General features: G+C 40.5%; 2 protein-coding genes across 2 annotated transcripts; both read left to right on the top strand.

The window, feature by feature from the left end:
- The first annotated feature begins 2,328 nt into the window (after positions 1–2,328).
- On the top strand, positions 2,329–3,255 carry LOC102569276 (olfactory receptor 6E1). Its single transcript, XM_006277230.3, has one exon. It carries the CDS (start codon positions 2,329–2,331, stop codon positions 3,253–3,255), a length of 927 nt encoding a protein of 308 aa, XP_006277292.3.
- A 4,794-nt stretch (positions 3,256–8,049) lies between these two features.
- LOC132251527 (olfactory receptor 6E1-like) lies at positions 8,050–8,997 on the top strand. The gene has a single exon (XM_059731360.1). The coding sequence runs from the start codon at positions 8,050–8,052 to the stop codon at positions 8,995–8,997; it is 948 nt and encodes a 315-aa protein (XP_059587343.1).
- Positions 8,998–21,243: the final 12,246 nt, after the last annotated feature.

The following is a 21,243-nucleotide window of genomic DNA, read 5'->3' as shown; positions in this document are numbered from 1 at the left end:
TGGTTATACTTTGCTTTGTCAGACTGAAGGGTCCTTCAGTATTTAGTATTTTTCCCTGGGATGGTCCACAGATTATACCCTGAAACAACTCTACACCTTTGCAATATTTTTGATAAGCAGCAAGTCTATTAAGTCACCCATTGGGGTCATTATTGTGTATCTTCATTATGTCACATCTCAAATTATTCAGCTATGTTTTTCTTTACTTCAATCCTACAATTTCAGTATTCATTTCACTACTTGAATGTAAGATGGTAAAATCATCTGCCTACTTTTATTTACTACTCATCTATTCATCCTTCATATTGTCCTTTATGACATTTGGAAACTTATGCCATTCATCCACAAAAAGCACCTATTTTTTTCCCTGTCACTGCTTTCCACGACAGAATCTCTCATTCTGCACATCAGTGTCACAAGCATTCAAAAAGACAGACAGATGCCATCCAAGATGTAATAATGATGGCAATTAGTCTGACTAGGCATGTTAAAGGAGGTGGAAAACCTTGCTGTGCTGCCATTCCTGGCAGGAAACAAAACACAAGTTTCTAAAAACAGTTCCCAGAATCTCTCAAGCTCATTAAATGGGCCTGTTTTGTTAGCAGAAGTCCATAGCTACTCTATAATTCATTGGTGTATGATATTGTCCCAGGGGCAAATTAGCAACAATCCCAGCTTTCTAAGATATTACATATTGTATCTGAAGAGAGAGGGAAAATCACTGTGCTTTTGAACTAGTATCACAGATGCTCATTCGCACTGGAAGCAAGGTTATAAGAAACAACGATACCATTGTGCTTTTTCACCTTTTTTTTTTTTAACTGAATGCAAAAGACTTTCTTGGTGGCAGAGAAAAGATTTATGAATGATCAGGAATGTAGGGGCATTTCTTTAAATGAGGAGTTGGTGGTGGCACTGGGAGACAGCATGCTTTAGTGTTCATTATGCTGGAAACTGCGTAAAGGAAAATACAGAACAAGCAGGCCTTTTAGAGAGAGAGAGCGAGAGAGAGCAGTTCTGGGGACTTATTTAAACTTGTAGAAACAAACACACACACGCAAAAAAAGAAAAAGAAAACCTGTGAGTATCTGTCTATCTGTCGTTAACACTATGTATTTTAGGTTGCTTTATGTGAATTAATTATATGTTAATAAATCTGTAGGTTTATAAGGATTAAATCCGTTATCCTTATAATAATAATACTTTTTATTAGAATTCTTATACTAACTATACAGAGTTTTAATTTGTAAACCTAATGTCTTTTCTCCTCAATCACGTATATTAAGAAGATGAGCTAAATTCAATATGACTTCTAGGTTTGTGATTGCTGAAACCTAGGAGGAGCTTTTCTTTTTTATCCTCTTTTCTATCAGACATAGATGATTTTTGGTCCGAGCTTACATTACCATATTTAAGATCTGCCAAATAGATAGCATTAATAATTATTTTTTGGTGTTTTGGTATTCTTCTGAGTTAAGCAAGATGAGGCTTGCTTATTCCATGGGGTACGTCTTGTTATCTTGTGAGGTGTAACTGTCTGTGTTAGCACCTGTTAATATAGTTTCTGAGCACTTCTAGAGGTCTTATACATAGTGAACAAAAAAGTTAATATTTTCCAAATACATAGCATTTTTGTTTCTGTTTGAAAGTTTCCAGGTGATCTTTGTGGGTATATGTACATGTTTACAGGGGGGAAAAATATCTCAAACCCTGGAAAGTGAAGAAGTCATTTTTTTTATTCCAACTTTAGTGGTATGTCCTTATTCTTTTTTGTTTGTTTGTTTGTTTGTTTGTTTTTTTGGAGGAAAGAGCAGAGGGAGTCTGATATGAGTGAAATGTCTGTACAACATCTTTATAAAAAAATGGGTGAGCCCATTTAGTCTGTATTTCAGTTTGGACAGCTGGCTAGAATTTATTCATACGACATGAAAAACTGAATAGATTTTGTAACAGTCTTTTTTCTCTGGATAAATTGCTGGACATAAGGAATATTCCTTAGTAGGCTGCTTGTCAGTGTAGAAGCTAGGGATGTCTAGGTTTTGTTCATGCTTGGAAAGACAGAAATATCTCGTGAGCACAAAACAGAATTGATATGGGAGATCTGAGCTCTGTTACTGACTCTGCCAAGAGAGTCGACCTTTCACCATTCTAGCATGTGCTCTGTTTTCAGGGTCTGAATATTTGTTTTTGGGTGTCCCAGTAAAAAAAAATGTATGTTCCCCTTCTCACTTTCTACACTGTGACACTTGGGTTGATTTTCCACTGCTTTCCCATAACTCATTCTCAATATGTCCTTTACATTTTTCCAACACAGACTGAGCTGATATAATGAAAAACCACACCACTGTGACGGAGTTTGTTCTCCTGGGATTCACTGAGGTTTATGAGATCCAAATTTTTCTCTTTGTCCTGCTCTTGGTTATCTACCTCTTGACTTTAATGGGTAACTTTCTCATCATCTCCATCACCCTTCTCGACTACCGTCTCCACACCCCCATGTATTTCTTCCTCCGGAACTTCTCCTTCTTGGAAATCAGCTTCACTTCCGTGGTCATCCCCAAAATGCTGGTCAATCTATTATCGGAGAAGAAAACCATCTCAATAACAGCTTGTTTCATACAGTCCTTCTTCTATTTCCTCCTGGGAATTGCTGAGTTCTTCCTCTTGGCTGCCATGTCCTTTGACCGCTATGTCGCCATCTGCAACCCACTCCGCTATCCCATCATAATGAACAGCCGGCTCTGTGTCCAGCTGGTGCTGAGCTGCTGGCTGGGAAGTTTCTTCTTTGTCTTCATGACCACCATTGTCATTACCCAGCTCCCTTTCTGTGGCCCTAATGTCATCAACCATTTCTTCTGTGACAACTCACCTCTGATCAAACTGTCCTGCACAGACACACGGTTCATCGAACTGGTTGATTTTATTTTTGCTATCATCATACTGCTGGGCACGCTGGCTGTCACCACGGTGTCTTACATCAACATCATCTCTACCATTCTGCACCTGCCATCAGCCAAGGGGAGGCAAAAGGCATTCTCCACCTGCTCCTCCCACATCATTGTTGTCAGCATGTTTTATGGCAGTTGCATCTTCATGTACATCCGGCCCAACCAGAGCATTGGGCTCAACATCAACAAGGGAGTCGCTGTCCTCAACACAGTGGTAACCCCTTTACTGAACCCCTTCATATACAGCCTCAGGAACAAGCAAGTACATGAAGTCCTAAGAGACACAATGGGCAAAAGAAGAAAATGACCACATGAAGAGTGTAGAAGAGATGAGCAATATTTAAAATGTATGATTGAAAGGCGTCATTTAAGGCCCATTGAAATCAACAGGAAAAAGCCTTCTATTGGGTTGGGTGGGCTTTGGATCTGACCATTTTTTGTTTGCTTGTTTCTGTGAGTTATATGCTGCCCTTCCCAATAAAGGCCCAGAGCAGCTTAGAGTAAGAGAACAGCAGAACTTAAAAGGGTAACTAGAATATCCAAAAAAACCCAAAACTCACGTAGCAACATCGAAACCTAGCTTTGTTTGCTAGATGCTGAGCCAAAAAGGAAGGTCTTGAGAGATGTCCAGGCTCAGCCTCTGGCAGGCCTTAGGGGCTTGTTCCACTGATAGCCACACCATTATATTCTCCTAATGTTAACACTATATGTTCTCAGCACCTTGAAGAACTATTTTGGCAGTCATTTCTTTAAAGGCAGGACCTAGGCACCAGTCAACCCCTTTCCTAAAAGAGTTTCCAGCCAAAGTATAGAATAAAATAATACCCAAGATGAGTATGGGTTAGGGCAATAAATGTAAAATTGCAGCAGAGCAATGATGATCAAGGTTATGTATATCCAGCTCATTAATAAACTGGATACTCTTCTGAAAGGCATGCTTTTGTCAGCCATTAATCATTGGTCTTGAAGGAATAGAAACTATATGAAATTCTACAGCCTGCACTGTTGCAGGTCATGTAAGCTGAACAGCATTAGAGACTGTCTATTTTTTGGAAGTGGGGAATAAAGGTTAAGTTAGCTTGAACAACTTAACGGGAAGGGTGAGAGAATGTAAGCTGGACCTGGGTAACAGAACTAAGAATATGGAGAGAGAAAAACAGGCAAAAACCTCTGGCATCCCATGATTTTAAGATGTTCATTTTTCTTTTTCACTGTTTTTAATGGAGATAGTTCGCTGTCCAATGTACCACCCTGTTCCTCTACTAGGGAATGACTAAAGTGTAAGGAAAAATGCCAAGGCTATGCATACACTGTGAAACGAGTTAACCAGTATGCACCCAGTCATTTAGTTCTTAGGTTTTGCAACATTTATGTCATTGCTGGGCTCTTGGATACAAACTGGAATGATGGCTCATTTAATGAGTAATACATTATCTCAAAAATTGTCCTGAGCATCCTGACATTGTCTTGGGTGTCTTTCACAAAGCATCCCACACCTTGATGTGGGCAAGCTTGAATGGATCCTGAGAAAGCAAAAATCAGCAATAGCCCATTGCAGTCCAGAAAGCTGAAATCAGCTCTGGTTCTGACAATGACCTCTGCCTGCTTTTATTACTGTGATTTGATATTTTCAATAGCATCTTGAGCCACCAGTCAAAATGAAGCCAGTCTTCATACACAGTGTGAAAAGACATTCCTTTTGTGGAAAGGGTGCTGCTGTGTGTCTCAGGAGAACTAATCTCTCCTTATGGCTCTGCCAGTGGTCAAGCCACAAGTGTGGTAATGAAACTGCTTGAGATGCCCTCCAACCCAAGAGGTGACATACAGATGATGAAAGGATATGATCCATTCCCTTTGGCTTCTTCAGCTTCTCGGTGGGTATGGAGGGGATTTATACCTAATGTCCCTTGAAAATCCCAAGACGTCAAGTGTGTACCTGCTAAGCCCTGAACCATAAGACTTACTGAATGCATGTATCTCCATCCAGGAAAAGCACACACCAACTGCTGAAACTTCCTTAGCCTGACGAAGGGTTTTTGAACCCAAAAGCTTGCTTAATAAATATTCTCCAACTATTTGGGTTGGTCTAATAAAAGATATCAAATTCACCCAAGGAACCTTGTCTGCCTGTATCTCCATTTGAAATCTCTGGGAATTTTGGTTCCTCTGAAGCTGTGTATTACATCAGGATGAATCCAGACTCATTCCCTAGATTGTAAAGAGAGCAGGTAAAATAATTCCTATGATAGAGGACACTTTCTGTTGATAAATCTTAGAGGTCTACAGAGGACACGAGTGCTTCTATTCCTCTCTGACTGCCAGAGGTACTGGGGCACAGAGAGACAAAATGACTTCACTGAGGTCCCTTAGCAAGTCCGTGGCAGGGACAGTAGTAGAAGCCAGGCCACTTTATCAGTTCACTCAACCACACTGCAATAAAAGTGACCTTTATTTATTTGAATTTTTGGGAGGAGATGAATTAAAAAAACCTTCAAGAGTAGGAAAAAGGGCCCTCCTTGGGGGTTTTAAGATGAAAAGTTTCTCAAAGACAAGATAGACTCCTAACAAAACACATTTCTGATCAGTGTGTCTCCTGTCTCGTGTGTGTGTGTGTGTGTGCACGCGTGCACGCGTGCACATGCACAGAGGTACTTACGTGGATTGGGCATTGTCAAACCATAAACATCACTCAACAAATAAAGAACAAAAAATACTTGGGGATTCCAGGGATAAATTGGGTTGGTGTCTCTTGAGAGACCTGCTAATGAGCAGTGAAATAATGTCAATGCAATATGCCTAGCTAACGTAGGAGGAACTTCTTGTTAATGCAGAGATATCCTGCATTATCTTAAAGGACACCTGCAAAACTGACAAATCCTCCTGGTTTTTGAATTTTCCAGCTTTTTCATGCATCATTTTAGATAACTCAACACCTGAGCTAAGACCCTGAACTACAATAAACTGCAGAACTGAAGAGTCAGATTACCTTATGTAGTATCCACTTTCATTGCACTTAAGTGACAGAAGAGAGTTAGCTGGTAGCAAGAAAGTACCTCTAGAGGAGATTCTCTTTTTTCTGGAGACATCCCATGTCCTTGAACACATTTGTTAATCATTAAGCAACAGATTCAGGACCAGATGCAATGCCTCAAAATTAAATTATTCAGATCAGGAAGATCTCAAGACCTCTGCCAAATCACCCTTTCTTTATCCATGATACAACTGGTGAGTTTCTTTCTTTCTTTTTTATTTCTGTCTTCATTCCCTATGTCTTAGGGCTACATATATTTTACAGTCTGTGAGGAAGAACATATACTCTTCTACACTCTGATGACAAGAGAGGGAGAAAATAGCTATAGCTATCTTAATGTGAAAAGAGACTTGGAAAGGCAAAATTACAACTTCAGATATAGAAGGTGGCTTCTTCTCTGTAAAAAGAAATAGTGCCCTGTCAAATCTTTTGAAATATCCTATCCAAAAATCCTGCCTGGGGTGATGTTCACCTTAACCATAGAAATAATAATCGTCATAGTCTTCAAATAAACGGCATCCCATGTCCTTGAGCTCTCAACATCAATAGTATTTGTGTGAGTGGAGGAAGCCATGGGCTGGAACCTACTGTATAAACATACGCTGAAAAGATAGTCTTGCCTTCAAATAAAAAAAAACCCGAAGAATTATTGGCAGTATCTTTTATTGGATCAATTGCACTGAGATAGACTTAGGGCAGCTTTTGAGTACCAGAATACCCTTCCTCACAGCTATGGGAGAGAAGCAGATACAGCAGAGCTAAATGGAACGAGAGCTTGTGTACACACACAGCTACAACTTCACTTCAGCACTAATATTCTGCCTTAAATGTCTTTTGCATTAAGTATTTTTAAAGTGGCAGAAGGTGGATACCAAAAAGCAAAGAAGTGATGTCAAGAAAGCTATGAGATCACATTGGTCATCATGAAGTGAGGGTACATCCTTACAGCCATGTGCCTTGTGTTGGGTGGGGGGAAAACCCATTTTATTCTCTTTGGTGGGATTCTTTTTTTTTAATGGTTTTTTTGGGGGGGGTGTTGTTTGAAATTTGGAGGTAATTAATTGCCTGACATCTGTGGGATCCCTTGAAAAACTTAGCCCACGGATATACAGGTTCCTTGGTTCCCCAGTCAGACACTAGTTTGTACCACCCAGTCTGATGGTTTCACTACACATATAAGCAGGGGGGACAAAAGCATGGTTTAGCTCAATCCAGTTTCCATCCAGGAAGAGCACACACCAACTGCTGAAACTTCCTTAGCCTGACGAAAGGTTTTTGAACTCGAAAGCTTGCTTAATAACTATTCTCCAACTATTTGGGTCGGTCTAATAAAAGATATCAGATTCACCCAAGGAACCTTGTCTGGTTTAGCTCAAGGAATTCATAAACCTAATGGAGATGCTAGTGTTCATTCCATGGACGTAAGTCTTCTTTTGGAGGGGGTACATGAAAACTCAACAGACAGGCAATCAGAAAGGCTACTATAGACAGGTAGATGGACATGTGTCCCAGAGGCTTTTTCCACAATCACACTGTAGTTTCTTTCATTATATTTCTGTTACTGATGTTTGAGTGAGTGAGAGAGTGAGTGAGTGATATCCCACCCCTTCCAAAAAGCTTAGAGGAGCTCACAGTAAGCAAACAGTGTGTAGATAAACTTCTGAAATAGCCGAGCTCCAATGTTGAAGTTGCTGCCATTATGATACTAGAAAGCTAAAACAGTATGGTTTTAGCTTTCTTAATGAACCATAGACCAAAGAAGAAACTCTCTGCCAGAATTAAGTTGCATTTTTTCTAGAGTTTGATTGCTGGAGACCACATCCATGCAAGGAGTGGTGCTTATCATGGAGATAGAAAGTATATGTTGTGACGGTTTAGGTTGTAGCCGTGTTGGACGCAGTGAACACTGTCTGCCTATGTTGAGACGAGCACTTTGAGTGAATATCAAATAGCTAGGGAAAAGAGCCAGGTGTGGGAATAACATTTTATTACTTGTCCTCATGAATGCTTCTTTGTCCTTATTCTGTTACTCATTGCTTTTTTGTGTGTGTGCATAAAGATGAGGAACACATGGAGAACCAGACTGCAGTGGTGGAGTTCGTCCTCGTGGGTTTTCCCAGCAACCTCCAGCTACAGCCTCTATTTTTTGTAGTGCTTCTAATCACCTATGTCCTAACTGTAGCAGGAAACATTCTCATCATCATCATCACTGTTGTGGACCGTCGTCTCCAAACCCCGATGTACTTCTTTCTTAGAAACTTCTCTCTCCTAGAAATCAGCTTCACCTCTGCTGTCGTCCCCAAAGCCTTAGGCATCCTTGCATCAAACAGAAAAACAATTTCTTTACCAGCGTGTTTCAGTCAAACATTTTTTTATTTCATGCTGGGCACTACAGAGTCCTTCCTGTTAGCAGCAATGTCCTTTGATAGATATGTGGCCATCTGTAACCCTCTGCGCTATACCACCATCATGAACTCTCAAATCAGAACCCTGCTGGTGATGGGCTCCTGGATTGGCGGCTTTCTCCTTATTATTGGCCCAGCAATGTTGCTCTTCCAGATGCCTTTCTGTGGCCCAAATGTCATTAACCATTTCTTCTGTGATAACTCACCACTACTTAAGCTTGCCTGTGCAGATACCAAGCTCTTGGAGTCTATGAGTTTTGTTGTAGCTGTGTTTTCTTTGTTGGGCTGTTTCACTGTCACGATTGTGTCTTATATTAGCATTATCATCACAGTGATGCAAATGCCTTCTGCTTCCAGGAGGCAGAAAGCCTTCTCCACCTGTTCCTCTCATCTGATTGTGGTGTCCATCTCCTATGGCAGCTGCTTCTTTATGTATGTCAGGCCCACAAGGAACAGCGAGCTGGACCTCAGTAAGGGGGTTTCTGTTCTCAACACCATGGTGTCTCCTCTGCTCAACCCCTTCATCTATACCCTGAGGAACAAGCAGGTTCAGGCGGCCTTGAGGGACATTTTTGGCAAGGGTGGAGTGTTTTCTAAAGAACCAAAAAAATAAATAAATCTCTCTCCCTTGGCCCTCTTCTCTTCATGTTTGGAAGTCCCACTAGTCATGGGTTTTTGGTTAACTACATTTTTGGGCATCTAAGGTCACCATCCATAAGGGACATGTCCATATGCCCAGCTCTCACCTCAATCAGTGCACTCTGCTCTTATTTCACTGCATTTTAGGCTAGAGCTCCCATCTCCATTCTTCTCGGTTGACTGCTTTTACCCTTGAACCTTTGGTAGTCCAGCCCTAGAATCCCACATCTACCCTTAACTATGCTAATATCTCTCAGACCTGACCCATATCTGTTTCAGGCCTGCTGTCCTGTTCTACAGTTCACTTGTTCATTTGTTTTGGCACACTTACTGCCTATGGATCACCCTCCTGCCTGCTGCCAGTATAAAGAGACAGCGTAATAATGATATTATTAATGGTATTACTTTTCTTTGCTATGGAGATGTTGTTGGGGTCGGGTGAGGGTAGGTCTGTTATTTTATGTAATCATTTTTTCCTTTACACTCCCTTTTGTGAATGTACAGACCAGATTCCCCCAATAAGTACAGAGCTGTTAAGCACATAGATCTGTTTCCCATCAGCACATCAACAGAAATGTCCATCCACCATAGATTACCTGAGCTGTGTAGACATCTAGTCAGCAAGAAGTTATGAATTAAGAGATTTAGGATTCCCTCTTCTGGGATATACTATGAGAAACATAGTGCTACCTATTGGACACAGGACTCCTTATAAGATGTTGGTGACATTCTAACTTAAGTATCAACTTTTTCCAGGCCAGGTTGACTAGTTCTCAAACTAGGGTTTCTTTATAAACAGATCATTTTTTAATCTAGCCTTTTTGCTGAATTATGCAGTGTTCCCATTCCTGGTTTTTTTTATTGTTATCTTCTTATGTCAGAGACAGTTGCATTTCTGTTGCATTGCGGCAATATTTGTCCCACTTCAAGGAGAGGTTCTGTATAATCCTTCCTGAGCTCAAAGGCACCATACATTTTGCACAAAAGAGAGAAATCTTGGAATGAGCATGCTGTTCCTTCTATGTCAGTTATTCTTAGATGAAGTGCTATAAAATAGTATTATGTATGAAGGGCTACAAACAACACCGTTCTTCAGAAAATGATACAATAAAACAGGATTAAACAACTTTTAATTTTCTCTTACAACCAGAGTTAATAATGTGAGTCTTCCAATAAGTCTTCTAACATATCAACCTTGTTGCACAACTGTGGCAGACACTTTGACATGGGTTTTTAACTCTTAACGCTGTAGATTTTAGCCTGGGAAACTGTTTATGGTTTATATTCCAATATAATATTGTTCTCAGTTAACCCTGTGTCGTGAATGAGGACCGGGCTAATCAGGTCCCACCTGAACATAACAGCAAGAGAGAGGTCCTCAGTCAGTAGAAAGATTTTCCATTATAATTGATTCAGTGTTAAACAGTCCGCGTCTTATCAGCTGACAATCTGGCATGATACTCTCTTGGGGATAATGCCCAGAGTGTAATAATGGAGTGAAACCTTGGAGAGAAACCCAAAGTAGTCCACAGGAAATTCCAGATCATATGAGATCAGGACAGTGACTGGAGTAAGAGTCTTCATAGAAAGAAGAGCAGTTATAGAATAGGCTCTTATACAACTTCCACCCTTACTCTTTCCAATTACCAATTAACTTATGCCTTATACAGGTGGTTTTATAAAGTTGTTCTTGTCCATATTCAATCTAGGATCTCAATGAGTATTCTCATTACCTATTTGAAACACTGATTGCTTCCACAAACAAGTTATCTCAAGACATCTTTCTGGTGACTTACTATGGCATATAGATACTGAAAAGAATGAGCCTGAAAAGACTCAGTTAGTGCAGTTCAGTTCTTATCTCCAAAAAGGATTTGCTATTTGCAGAAATGTCAGTGTGAGGGGAAAGAACTCTGACTGAAGAAGGAAAAGCAACCCTGTTCCACCCCCACCTCCTTGTCCCCCCCAAAATAGAAATTCATAAAAAGATTCAGTTTGGTAGAACATTTTCCTTCCCCACTTCCCAAATTTCCTGCTTGACTGTCAATTAAATCTTCTCACTGATAGTCCAATTTAAAATTGATGAGATTGATGGATGCCAGCTCTTGGCCTGTCTCTTCACTAGGCAGTCTGAGCAACTGGGCTGTCCCGCTGTAGATCTCTTCTCAAATTCATTTTTCACATGCAGGGAAAAATTGCAATGGAAATAAGTCCTCTAGGCAGGTGACAAATGCAATTATTTTAATTTTGCCATGAGATAGTGATGGAAAATGTTGATTGTGTTGTTTGCCCTGGAAAATCATTCTGATACAAGGTTCCAAATTAGTTTTCATTTTGGATAAATACAAAGGAATCACACCTCAGAGGCTTTTAAGATGTTGGCTCCATCCATTTAGTTTTAGTAAAATAGAAACTATATTTTAGCCTATTTATGCTTTTTTCCCCTTTTTCAGAGTCACTGTTGGGAGCAGCAGTGGGAATAGAAAATCAAACAGGGGTGGCAGAGTTCATTTTGGTGGGGTTCCCCAATATATGGGGAATGCGTGTCCTCTTCATTGCCATTCCTGCTCATCTACTTGGTTACGGTGAATGGAAACCTGCTTTTTACGGTCCTGATGCTGAGTGACCAGAGGCTCCACATTTACATGTACTTCTTTCCAGGGAACTTGTCCTTCCTGGAGATTATGGCAACCACTACTGTTGTACCAAAGATGGTCTCAAGCATCCTTGCTGGAAGTGGCACCGTGTCCTTTGCTGGCTGCATGGGCCATATCTATGTCTACATCTTACAGGGAATGGCTGATTTCATTCTCCTGGATATCATGTCCTTTGAGCACTACCAAGCCATCTGTAAGCCACTGAGGTATGAAACCATCATAAACAACAAGGTCTGTACCAGGTTCATCCTTTTTTCCTGGACAGGAGGTTTCTTGACCACTCTCTACCCAATAATTTTCCTCACCAAGCTGAATTTTGGTGGCCCTAACACCATAGACCACTTCTTCTGTGACAGCTGGCCCCTCCTGAAGCCCTCCCGCTCTGATACCCCATTCCTGGAATTGCTGGACTTCATCCTATCCTTTTCTTCTACAGCTAAATTCCCCAACTTTCACCATCGTGTCTTACACCCACATCATCTCCACCATCCTCAGGATTCTGTCTTCAGGAGAGAAGCAGAAAGCTTTCTCCACCTGCTCTTCACACCTCACCATGGTGGTCATTGTCTATGGCAGCACCATATTCCTTTATGTACAGCCAGAAAAGAGGCTTTCCTTTCTTCTCAGTAAGATGGCAAGCGCACTGAGCTGCATTGTGACACCTTTCCTGAATTCCTTCATTTTCAGCCTCAGGAATGAAAGAGTGAAAGAGGTCTTGCGGGATTGTTTCCTAAAACAAACAGAATTTTTCACATTGTATATGAGGGACATGGAACTTGGAAAAGTTAGGATTATGGGTGTCCTCTGTTTAGAGCAAGGCATAAAACTTATCCACTATAACCAATAATCAAGAAAGATAGAATAGCTGCTTGGAAATCAGTTTAGAGGAACCATATTTCTTCTGATTCTAAGAGACAATTAGAGGGCATTATTTTAGGCTAGAGATGAATATATGGAAAGCATAAGTAGCTTTTTACTACAGAATTTTACCAAATAATTTAAACTGTTTTTGCATTTTAATCACAATCCATGATATTTATAATCATTTTTACTTAACAGTTGCAAACATGAAAAAGGAGTTGTGTTGCCATTACATTTAAATGCAAGTATGAAAAAGAACAGCTTTGCATACTTTTCACCGTGAATTTTATTTTAATCCACTTTTATAGGCATTCTGAAATATCAGTGATAATATTTCCAAATAAACATTCTTGAGAAATTTTTTTTGATTAAAATGCTAGTTATTCAGTATAACAAAAGATAATGCTTGCCATTACTGTGTCTGCATAATTACTTGAGATGCACAGTCTCCCTTAGATATTAATGGATGACATCTTCAGAGGTTTTGGAAATGCCTTACACTGAAAATCATCATTTTTCTTTTCTCTGAGGAAACGCGAATACTGGAATGGTTCTTCTAGTATAAAACAAATCACAAACAGACAAAACCAGCTTGGGCCAAGGCATTTCCTTATCCAAAATACATTGGCTTTCATTTGAACCCATTTGTTTGTTTTCATTTGGTTTGGGGTTTTGTTGTTGTTGTTTTTGAAAATTACGTTTCCCCCTAAAAACCAACATTTTTACCAAAATATATCATGTTTTCTGTAAACAAATAATGCATTGAAAGAAAGAAATGTAAGCTCCATGTCTCACTTTTATCAGTGTGATCTTAGTGTCTTCCCTTGTAACTACTCAAGTTATTGGCATATATTTTGAGGCCAAATTCTACGTTGTCTTGAGAACAAGAAATATGTTCCTTCAGTATTCATAGGAGCATCTTATTTCATTGTATATTTTCTTATAAGTGCTGGAAAATACTTTTCCAGCATTTTTAACACTCAAAAGCTTGTTCTAATAAAAAAAAAAAAAATGAAACTTCTTTTGTAAGATTATATGGAGAACAGACATGACTTAAGTTATCTAATCTCCTGCTTTTGATGATGATGAACTCAGTAGTAATTACTGAAGCATTGGGGTGGGGTGACCCACTGAGGTATATACTAGGACTATATGAAATTTCACTGGCTGTTTTGTTTCAATGCTGTTTCAACTCGTTTTGAGCTCAAAACAGTGGCATCAAAATGAAATGAAAGGCTTTGAAACAGCCTCGAAACAAAATGAAGGCAGTTGAAACATTTCAAAAGTTTCGAGTTTCAAAGCTGGTCTTACTTGCAGCTAAAGAGAAACTAAGGAGAGGGAGGAGGAAGAGCGGGGAAGGGCTGCTCTGATATTGACTGTGTAGCTGGCCAATGACTGTCATCCTTCTCTGAGGTCCCTTCCAATCCCAGTGCTCTGGGGGAGGGATGGAAAACCTGCATAAACAGCATTGTTTTGAACTGAGCTTTCTCTTTGCCTTCCCGCTCATAAGTGACATGAGTTTCACTCTGAACAGTTTGAGGTGCAGTTTCCCAGAAACCCCTGAACCTCTGTCTTTGAAACCTTGCAGGCTTCATGGGCTCAGCAGGGGCTACCATCCCTGAACGTTTCATCTCAATCAGGCAAGAAATGACAAAGTTATAGGTGGTTTCATGCTTCCCCATTATAGCCTATGGGCAAAACATTGAAACAGTATCGAAACAGCGAAACAGTTTGAACGAAATGAAATGGAACAGTGGTTTCGAAATGAAACAAAACTCAAAATGAAACACTGTTCCATCGAAATGGCAAAACAGAAGTTGAAATGAAACGGTGCTGTTTTGCACTGCCTAGTATATACTAGCATTGAAGGGCCAGGGCCCTGTGCCTTGGCTGTTGCCCCAAAGGGAGGGGGGCCTGCAATGTATTTAACTTCTCACTGCATTTAACCATGAATGGATGGAGAGCAACACAGTGAGCAAGTGTCTTCCACAGTGAAAGCAGGGATCAAACTAAATTGCATGGTTGTATTCCAGATCATCATCTCTCTCTCTAAGCCAGGGGCGAGCAATGATTTCAGGCGGAGGGCTGCTTATTGAGTTTTGGCAAGCCATCAAGAGGCAAATAAATATAAATTTTCTACATTTTTTAGGGGCTCTGCAGGCCACATAGAATGACCTGGTGGGCTATATCCAGTCCACAGGCCGCATTTTGCCTACCCCTGCTGTAAGCCATGTAGCTTCAAGATTGTTACACTGCTAACCTTACATTTTCCCCTCTTTTGGCTCCCCTAGGGTCCAGCTTCAAATGAGTAATGGTGGTATGGTGTGGAAGTTGCAAGACAGTGTTGGGAAGTCAGGGAGATTCCAGTTCAAACCTTCTCTTAAACAGAGGAATGAAGATGCTAGGTTTTCTACCATCTGGATAAGGTGCCTAAACCTTGAACTGCAAGATGCAACACGGAATGAAGCTCCCCTCCCCTCCCCTCCCTCCATCCTCCCAAAATTACATTCAGGTACACACATATGTATCTGGGTAGTTTATAGTCAACTGCAAATGCTCAGTGTCTAAGTGTGTGATTATGCATCCACTCTGAAGGAGAAATAGAAGCACCATACGAGCACCACAAATGCCCATTATGTGCCTACAACACTGCCATTTAGGCACCCAGGGAAAAACAGAATTCATCCCTTAGTGTCTGACATCAAAAAGGAAGATGAAGAATGTCTTTCATTGGAATGCTTATCTAACTTGATCCCAACCTTGCAGTTGGTCCAATAAAAGATATCACCCACAAAAATGTTTGCCTTTCATCGGAAACAAGACTCATTCTGCCTGTGAGACAAATCAATAGATGCATTTTGTAAGGACCTCCATGAGTTTGGCGCTGGTGTGTTGTCTACCAGAAGATAGGAGAAAAGGAACAGCACCCCTGGTATTTTTATGATAGGTCAGATCTAGGAGAACTTTTTCAGAGAAAAACAAAGACCTTAAAACTAACAAAGAATGAAAAGTATAGATTGTTTGTGAAGATGGACACAATCAATACATACAATATATTTTAGACAAACACTTGTCTACAATTGTTTAGGTCTTCTGATTCTTTTTTGAAAAAGTGCTCTAGCACCAGGAGACTGTTAACCATTCACTTAAACTTAACTAAATGCTAAGAAGCAGTAGCTGGCCAGTCTACCATTGACTGCCTCACTCAATTAACCTCATAAACTGAAAGTTTTGCCTTCAGAGAGTCACCTACAGGGGCTGATGGGGGTCTTAGGGGCTTGTAGGGCTGAGTCTGGAGCCCCACTCTGCACCTCAGCAGCCCCCATAAGTGGCTTTTTGGAGTCAGAACTTCCCATATATAGGGTTGATTGAATCAGAAGTCCTGGGAGATTGGCCAGCTACTGCTCATTAGCACCTAGTTAAGCTTAAGTGAATGGTTCACAGTCTTTCAGGTCAGAGCACCTTGCTACTTTTCTGAAGAACTAGAGCAGCTTTGCTAGGAAATCATTTCTGCAATGTCCCACCCCAGAGACAGCTGCTCTGCAAAGACAGCTGAATTTCAGGATACTGTGCAATGTAAGGTACTAGCTATACATGGGTTATTATGCTGAGTAGTTTATATCCATTGCTGGTCTATGCACAATGGGCTATATTCTGCTTATTTGTTATACCAGTTTGAATCAGGAGTGACTCGGATTACATCAGCTCCAAACAGAAGTGCAGCACACACCCAAACTGCCTAGGATACTCACATATATACAGATTAAATTGAAATGAACTAAAATTAGTTTTGATTGACCTGGGACAATATTAATTTAGTATTGCAAAGATATCTAGGTAGGACAATGGGCTTGTATATCTGTAGGATCCCAGGATAAAAAAGCTTTGTCCGGGGGGGGGGGGGGGGGGGTTGGTCATCGGTTTTTAGAATTAATTTTGCAGTACTCTATCCTGGTCTGGAAGCCATCTCCATATGCCCCCAAAATGTCTTCAAGTATTTAAACTACCACCTGGCTAAAAGAACCTCTTCCAAAGAAGTTTTCTTGTTAACCTTTAGCTCTGTTCTGTCTGCTATGCACTTGGAAGATTTCTGGAAAACATACTGCATAATCTGTCCTTTCAAAACACTGAGTTGCTTTTATAATGAGACACGTTAAGCGCAGCTGAACTTAATCTTACATAAAATAAAGTTGGGAAGTTTAACAGCTTGTCCGAAATTGTTTGAGGAGATAATGCAGGATTGCTGTAGCCTAGCAAAAAGTTCCTCTTGCACTCAGTAGGCATATTAGGGTCAACAGCATTTTTCCATTGCTCATTAGCAACCCGCTCTGGAGATACCAACTCAACTTCTCATGGCACTCCCCAGAAAAAAAAAAAATTCATGGGATAGTGAACTGCTCAGTTTTTTAACCTTATTTCTAGTCCCTGCCTGGCCACACATATATGAGAGGTATGGGAAGGTCAGTATTGGGAAGGTCAATATTCACTCATCACTGTCCTGCCCTCCCAGCTTATTTTGTTAGTCATAGAAGGGCTTCCTGTGCCATTGAGCCCAATCCCCCAAAAGTGCAAACCACATTTAATGGAGCAGGTAAGAAACTTAGATTTTGCAAAACAGAAAGGTTAAAAAAAAATCACCTGGAAAATATCAAGAAGCAGACCCTCTCCTGTCATGAGACGCATCTCTTCCTCTTCTCCTAGAGACCTCAAGGGGATCAAGACTCCTGTTTGGTGTGTGTTTGTGTCTGCTTGTGCATGTGTGTAAGGAATATGTCACAGCAAACACAGGAGTGGAATAAGATTCAGCAGCCCTGCGGGCTGCTTCTTCATGTATTATTAATGTATGAATAATTATCTAATTCCTGTCATTGCTACCCAGAGAAAGAGTCTGAGTTTTATCCCAATCTAAGTGCAATTTTGGACACACAAATGAGGGAAAAGGAGGAGGGCCCCCTTCTCCCACTATTTTAGCTCCAGTAGCTGTAAGTTTGCATTATTCCAGCTTCCCAGCTTGGTGCTCCAATAAGCAAGTAATAGGTTCATAGATTTCATAGACATTAGGGCTGGAAGGGACTTTGAAGATCATCAAGTCTAGCCACCTGCCCCAGGGGCAGGAAGTCAGTTAGGGTCAAAGGATCCCAGCAATATAAGCATCTAAACATTAGGCATTATCCAGTTTTCCCTCCAGCCCTTCTCTTAACAGTTGAGCCATTGCACCTTGCATTTAATAAACATTGGATAAAATAGATGGAGAACTCATAGGGCCTGCCCTGATCACGTGTGTGGCCCTCCTCTGGACCCTCTCCATGCTGTCCGCATCTCTCTTGAAGTGCGGGGCCCAGAACTGGACACAGTACTCCAGCTGTGGCCTGACCAGTGTCACATAGACGGGCAGGATCACCTCCTTGGACCTGCTTGAGATGCATTTGTGGATGAATGACAAGGTATGGTTGGTCTTCCTGACCATGTCCCCACACTGTCAGCCCATGTTCATTTTGGCATCAGAGACTCCAAGATCCTTTTCTGCCTCTATGCTGACGAGAAGGGAGTTCCCCAGCCTGTAGGTATGCTGCTGGCTCTTCCCCACCAGGTGCAGTACCTTGCACTTGTCAGTGTTAAAACCAGTGTCAGGATTACACCAGCAATCCTATTGTGTTGTCCTGTACAGATTAGTACTAAAACATGATTCTCATATTGTACATGTGTTCAACAGAAAATGTGCTGCATATTTATTTATTACTGTTTATTCACCAGTTGCAAAACTTGTTCTATTTACAGAGCTTTTTTTTACAAGTTAACCCCATTAATCTTCACTTTAGTAGAAATACAGTTTGCAGGTCCATGTATCTCAGCACCTTGTCATCATTAATAGATTTAACCTCAAAACTCCATGAGAGTCAAGAGACAGAAAGTTACTCAAAATTTAGGATTCCTCTCCTAGGGAATCTCCAAAATTTTAAAACTATGTTGTTATAGACAGAAAAAGATATAAATTAAAAAAAAACCAAACCCTCTCATGAAATAAAATTTCTGGAATAATAATAATAATAATAATAAACAATGTTCTGTGCTCATTTGAATTATTTCACTATAATTTTATTCTTTAAAATATATATATATTTTTTCATTTTGTGTGTTTTATTTTAAAATATAAAGAATATGGAATACAGGGCTTGCATGCAGGCCAGGCCAGATGCTGCCTACTCACGCTCAGTTGTCTGTGGGTGTTATATATCTACATTCAATATAGAATTGGTTTATAAACTATGTGATCCTGATAGAGCCCCTGATTGAAGCCTTGAAAACTGTGAACACAACATTTGAATGCATCTGTCCTCCCCTTTTGCCAAAGTTTTAAGGAGAAGATGATGGCATGTTACCTCACTAGAAACTTGAGTGGGTATTCAAGGATTCAATCCAAGTGGAATGGGATCACATTTAGTAACTCCAAGTCCAAGGATGTACTCCATAGGTAGATTAGGCTCTAGAGCAATATGCATCTATTTTAGGAAATGACAGGGCCCCCATTCCAAATTCGGTCAAAACAATTCCTATTTCAATGGGTAAGAGATGCCTGGGAACTTGTACAAAACAGGTCCAATGAAGGACTTATGGCTCATGTGTACCAAATCCAGCACCCAAGCTAAAGAACCCAGACATTGATAAAATGCATGGGTAGGATGAGGCCTGGACCCTAAGACAGGCCAAGAGCAGTAAGACTTCAAAATCTGCAACTCTAAAATTTTGTAGAAAACACCAGACTGCATCTGGACATTTGGAATCGGGGCAAGAACACCCTGGCATAGACAACATCACTATAAACTGCCATAGTAAATATGAAAAGCACATAGGATGGTACAACCAAAACTGCTCCATACATGGGAAGATACATCAGAATGTAAGTCATGTTCAGTCATTAATCAATAAACTGTAAGATGTATGGCACTAAAAGTGATCATGTGTGGTGAACAATGTGGACCTCATATAAGTATTTCTAATGTATAAGATGATAGAATAGAAATACACTTTGGGTTTTTGTTTAACCCTGTGCTATCCCAATTGTTGGCCAGTCTGAATACCTGGCTGATAGGATTAATAAAGGCTACACGGAGTTTGTATTCACTGAATGGCTTCCACCTGTTTAATTGAACTGCATTGAGATAGGTCCTAACAGGTCCTTTGAGAAGTCATAGCAAGATTTTTAAAAGAGCCAGGCTGCTGGGCAGCCAATTCTTCTTGCTTCTGAGGTATTTCAAGGGTGGTAGGGAAGGAGAATTTAAAGGTATACCGAGAACCTTAACGGCAGATATTTGGGGTGGGGAGGAGAGGGAAGATGGGTTGCTTCCAGAAGTAGGCAGCAGCTGCCCTGGGTTCCCAAATACCATACTTAGTGACTAGTATTTCCATTCACTAATCCTTTTGGAGGATCTAGACCTAGGAGTCCATCATCCTGCTGAGCTGCACTTCCCAAATGACCTACCCAAGCATACACAGGAAGTCTGTGCTGGGTCAGAGACCTGAGCCAAGGCTTCTCCAGATAAGCATCTTAAAAAAAAAAACCCACTGGGCCACGTTCCCTCTCTTAGGGAATCAATAAATACAGGTTGTATCACTATCAAATATTACAGATATGTCAGCTGTAACAGCATAATTGTTACCTCTGCATGATTCTGTAACTATAAAAACACAGAAAAAGCGCTGCACTTTAAACCAGTTGCATTTAGGATCAATATTCTGCCAAATTAAATAACTTGGATCATGCCAGCTTTCTGCAGAGATAACGGAGTACACTCCTGATGGGCAAGCTCCTACCCCATTATGAAGGAGTTAGAAGATACATTTCTCCTTACTCTAAGATTTGTATTTGTTATTTAGTAACTATAGTTATTTCAGACTGAACATGTGTGTGAGAGGTATCTTCACAACAGTGAATCTGTACCATTATGCCATGACATTGATTGGTGCTGAGCCTTTCAAGCACGGCTAGGTATGCCAGCATGATTTACAGGATAAACACTTAGGACCATAGTGTCTTTCTTTGCTCTTTGCAACAGGAGATTTGCTCTGTTATATTTCTCTTGTCAAAAAATGAGCGGATAATAAGAGCTGGCATTTTCCAAGAGGTGCCTTCAGTCTGTACAGCTTGAGAACCAAAGTGCTGCTTTATTTCAGTTGTGTTCACAGAAAAAAACACAACATGAGAAAACCTACAAAGCTAAACCCACATCAGGAGCATAATATCTAATTCACAGTCAATAAGTTAAAGAAAAAGTGGAAAACAGTGAAACAGCTGGACAGAAATAATACTGAATAGAAAAGAGAAAAAAAAAATTATAATATAGAGCTGCCAACCATTGCTGCGATGGCAGCAGCAGAGTTGGAAAGAGGATTCGGAAAGACAACGAGGTGTTTTTCAGGAGGGTTGCAAGTAGTAACATAAACATTACAAAATAAAGGCTAATAGCCCATCTGAGTCCAACAGTCTCACAGTTAACTGGGCTGCATCCTTAAGTCACAACAAGTACTATAGCCAATGTCACTTAGAATAGCAGTGTAGTTGCCATCGCATCTACCCACCTTTGACTTCCCAAGCTGAATGACATGGAACCCTTTAGAGCTGAGTTAACCTGAGGCGTTCTGTGGCAAAGGTCCAGAAGAAACACTCATGATTTTGAGGCTATAATAAGATCCCTTCACGTGGT

The sequence above is a fragment of the Alligator mississippiensis genome, chromosome 7 (genome assembly GCF_030867095.1).
Source record: "Alligator mississippiensis isolate rAllMis1 chromosome 7, rAllMis1, whole genome shotgun sequence".
Lineage (NCBI taxonomy): Eukaryota > Metazoa > Chordata > Crocodylia > Alligatoridae > Alligator > Alligator mississippiensis.
This window is presented reverse-complemented; position numbering and strand designations above follow the sequence as displayed.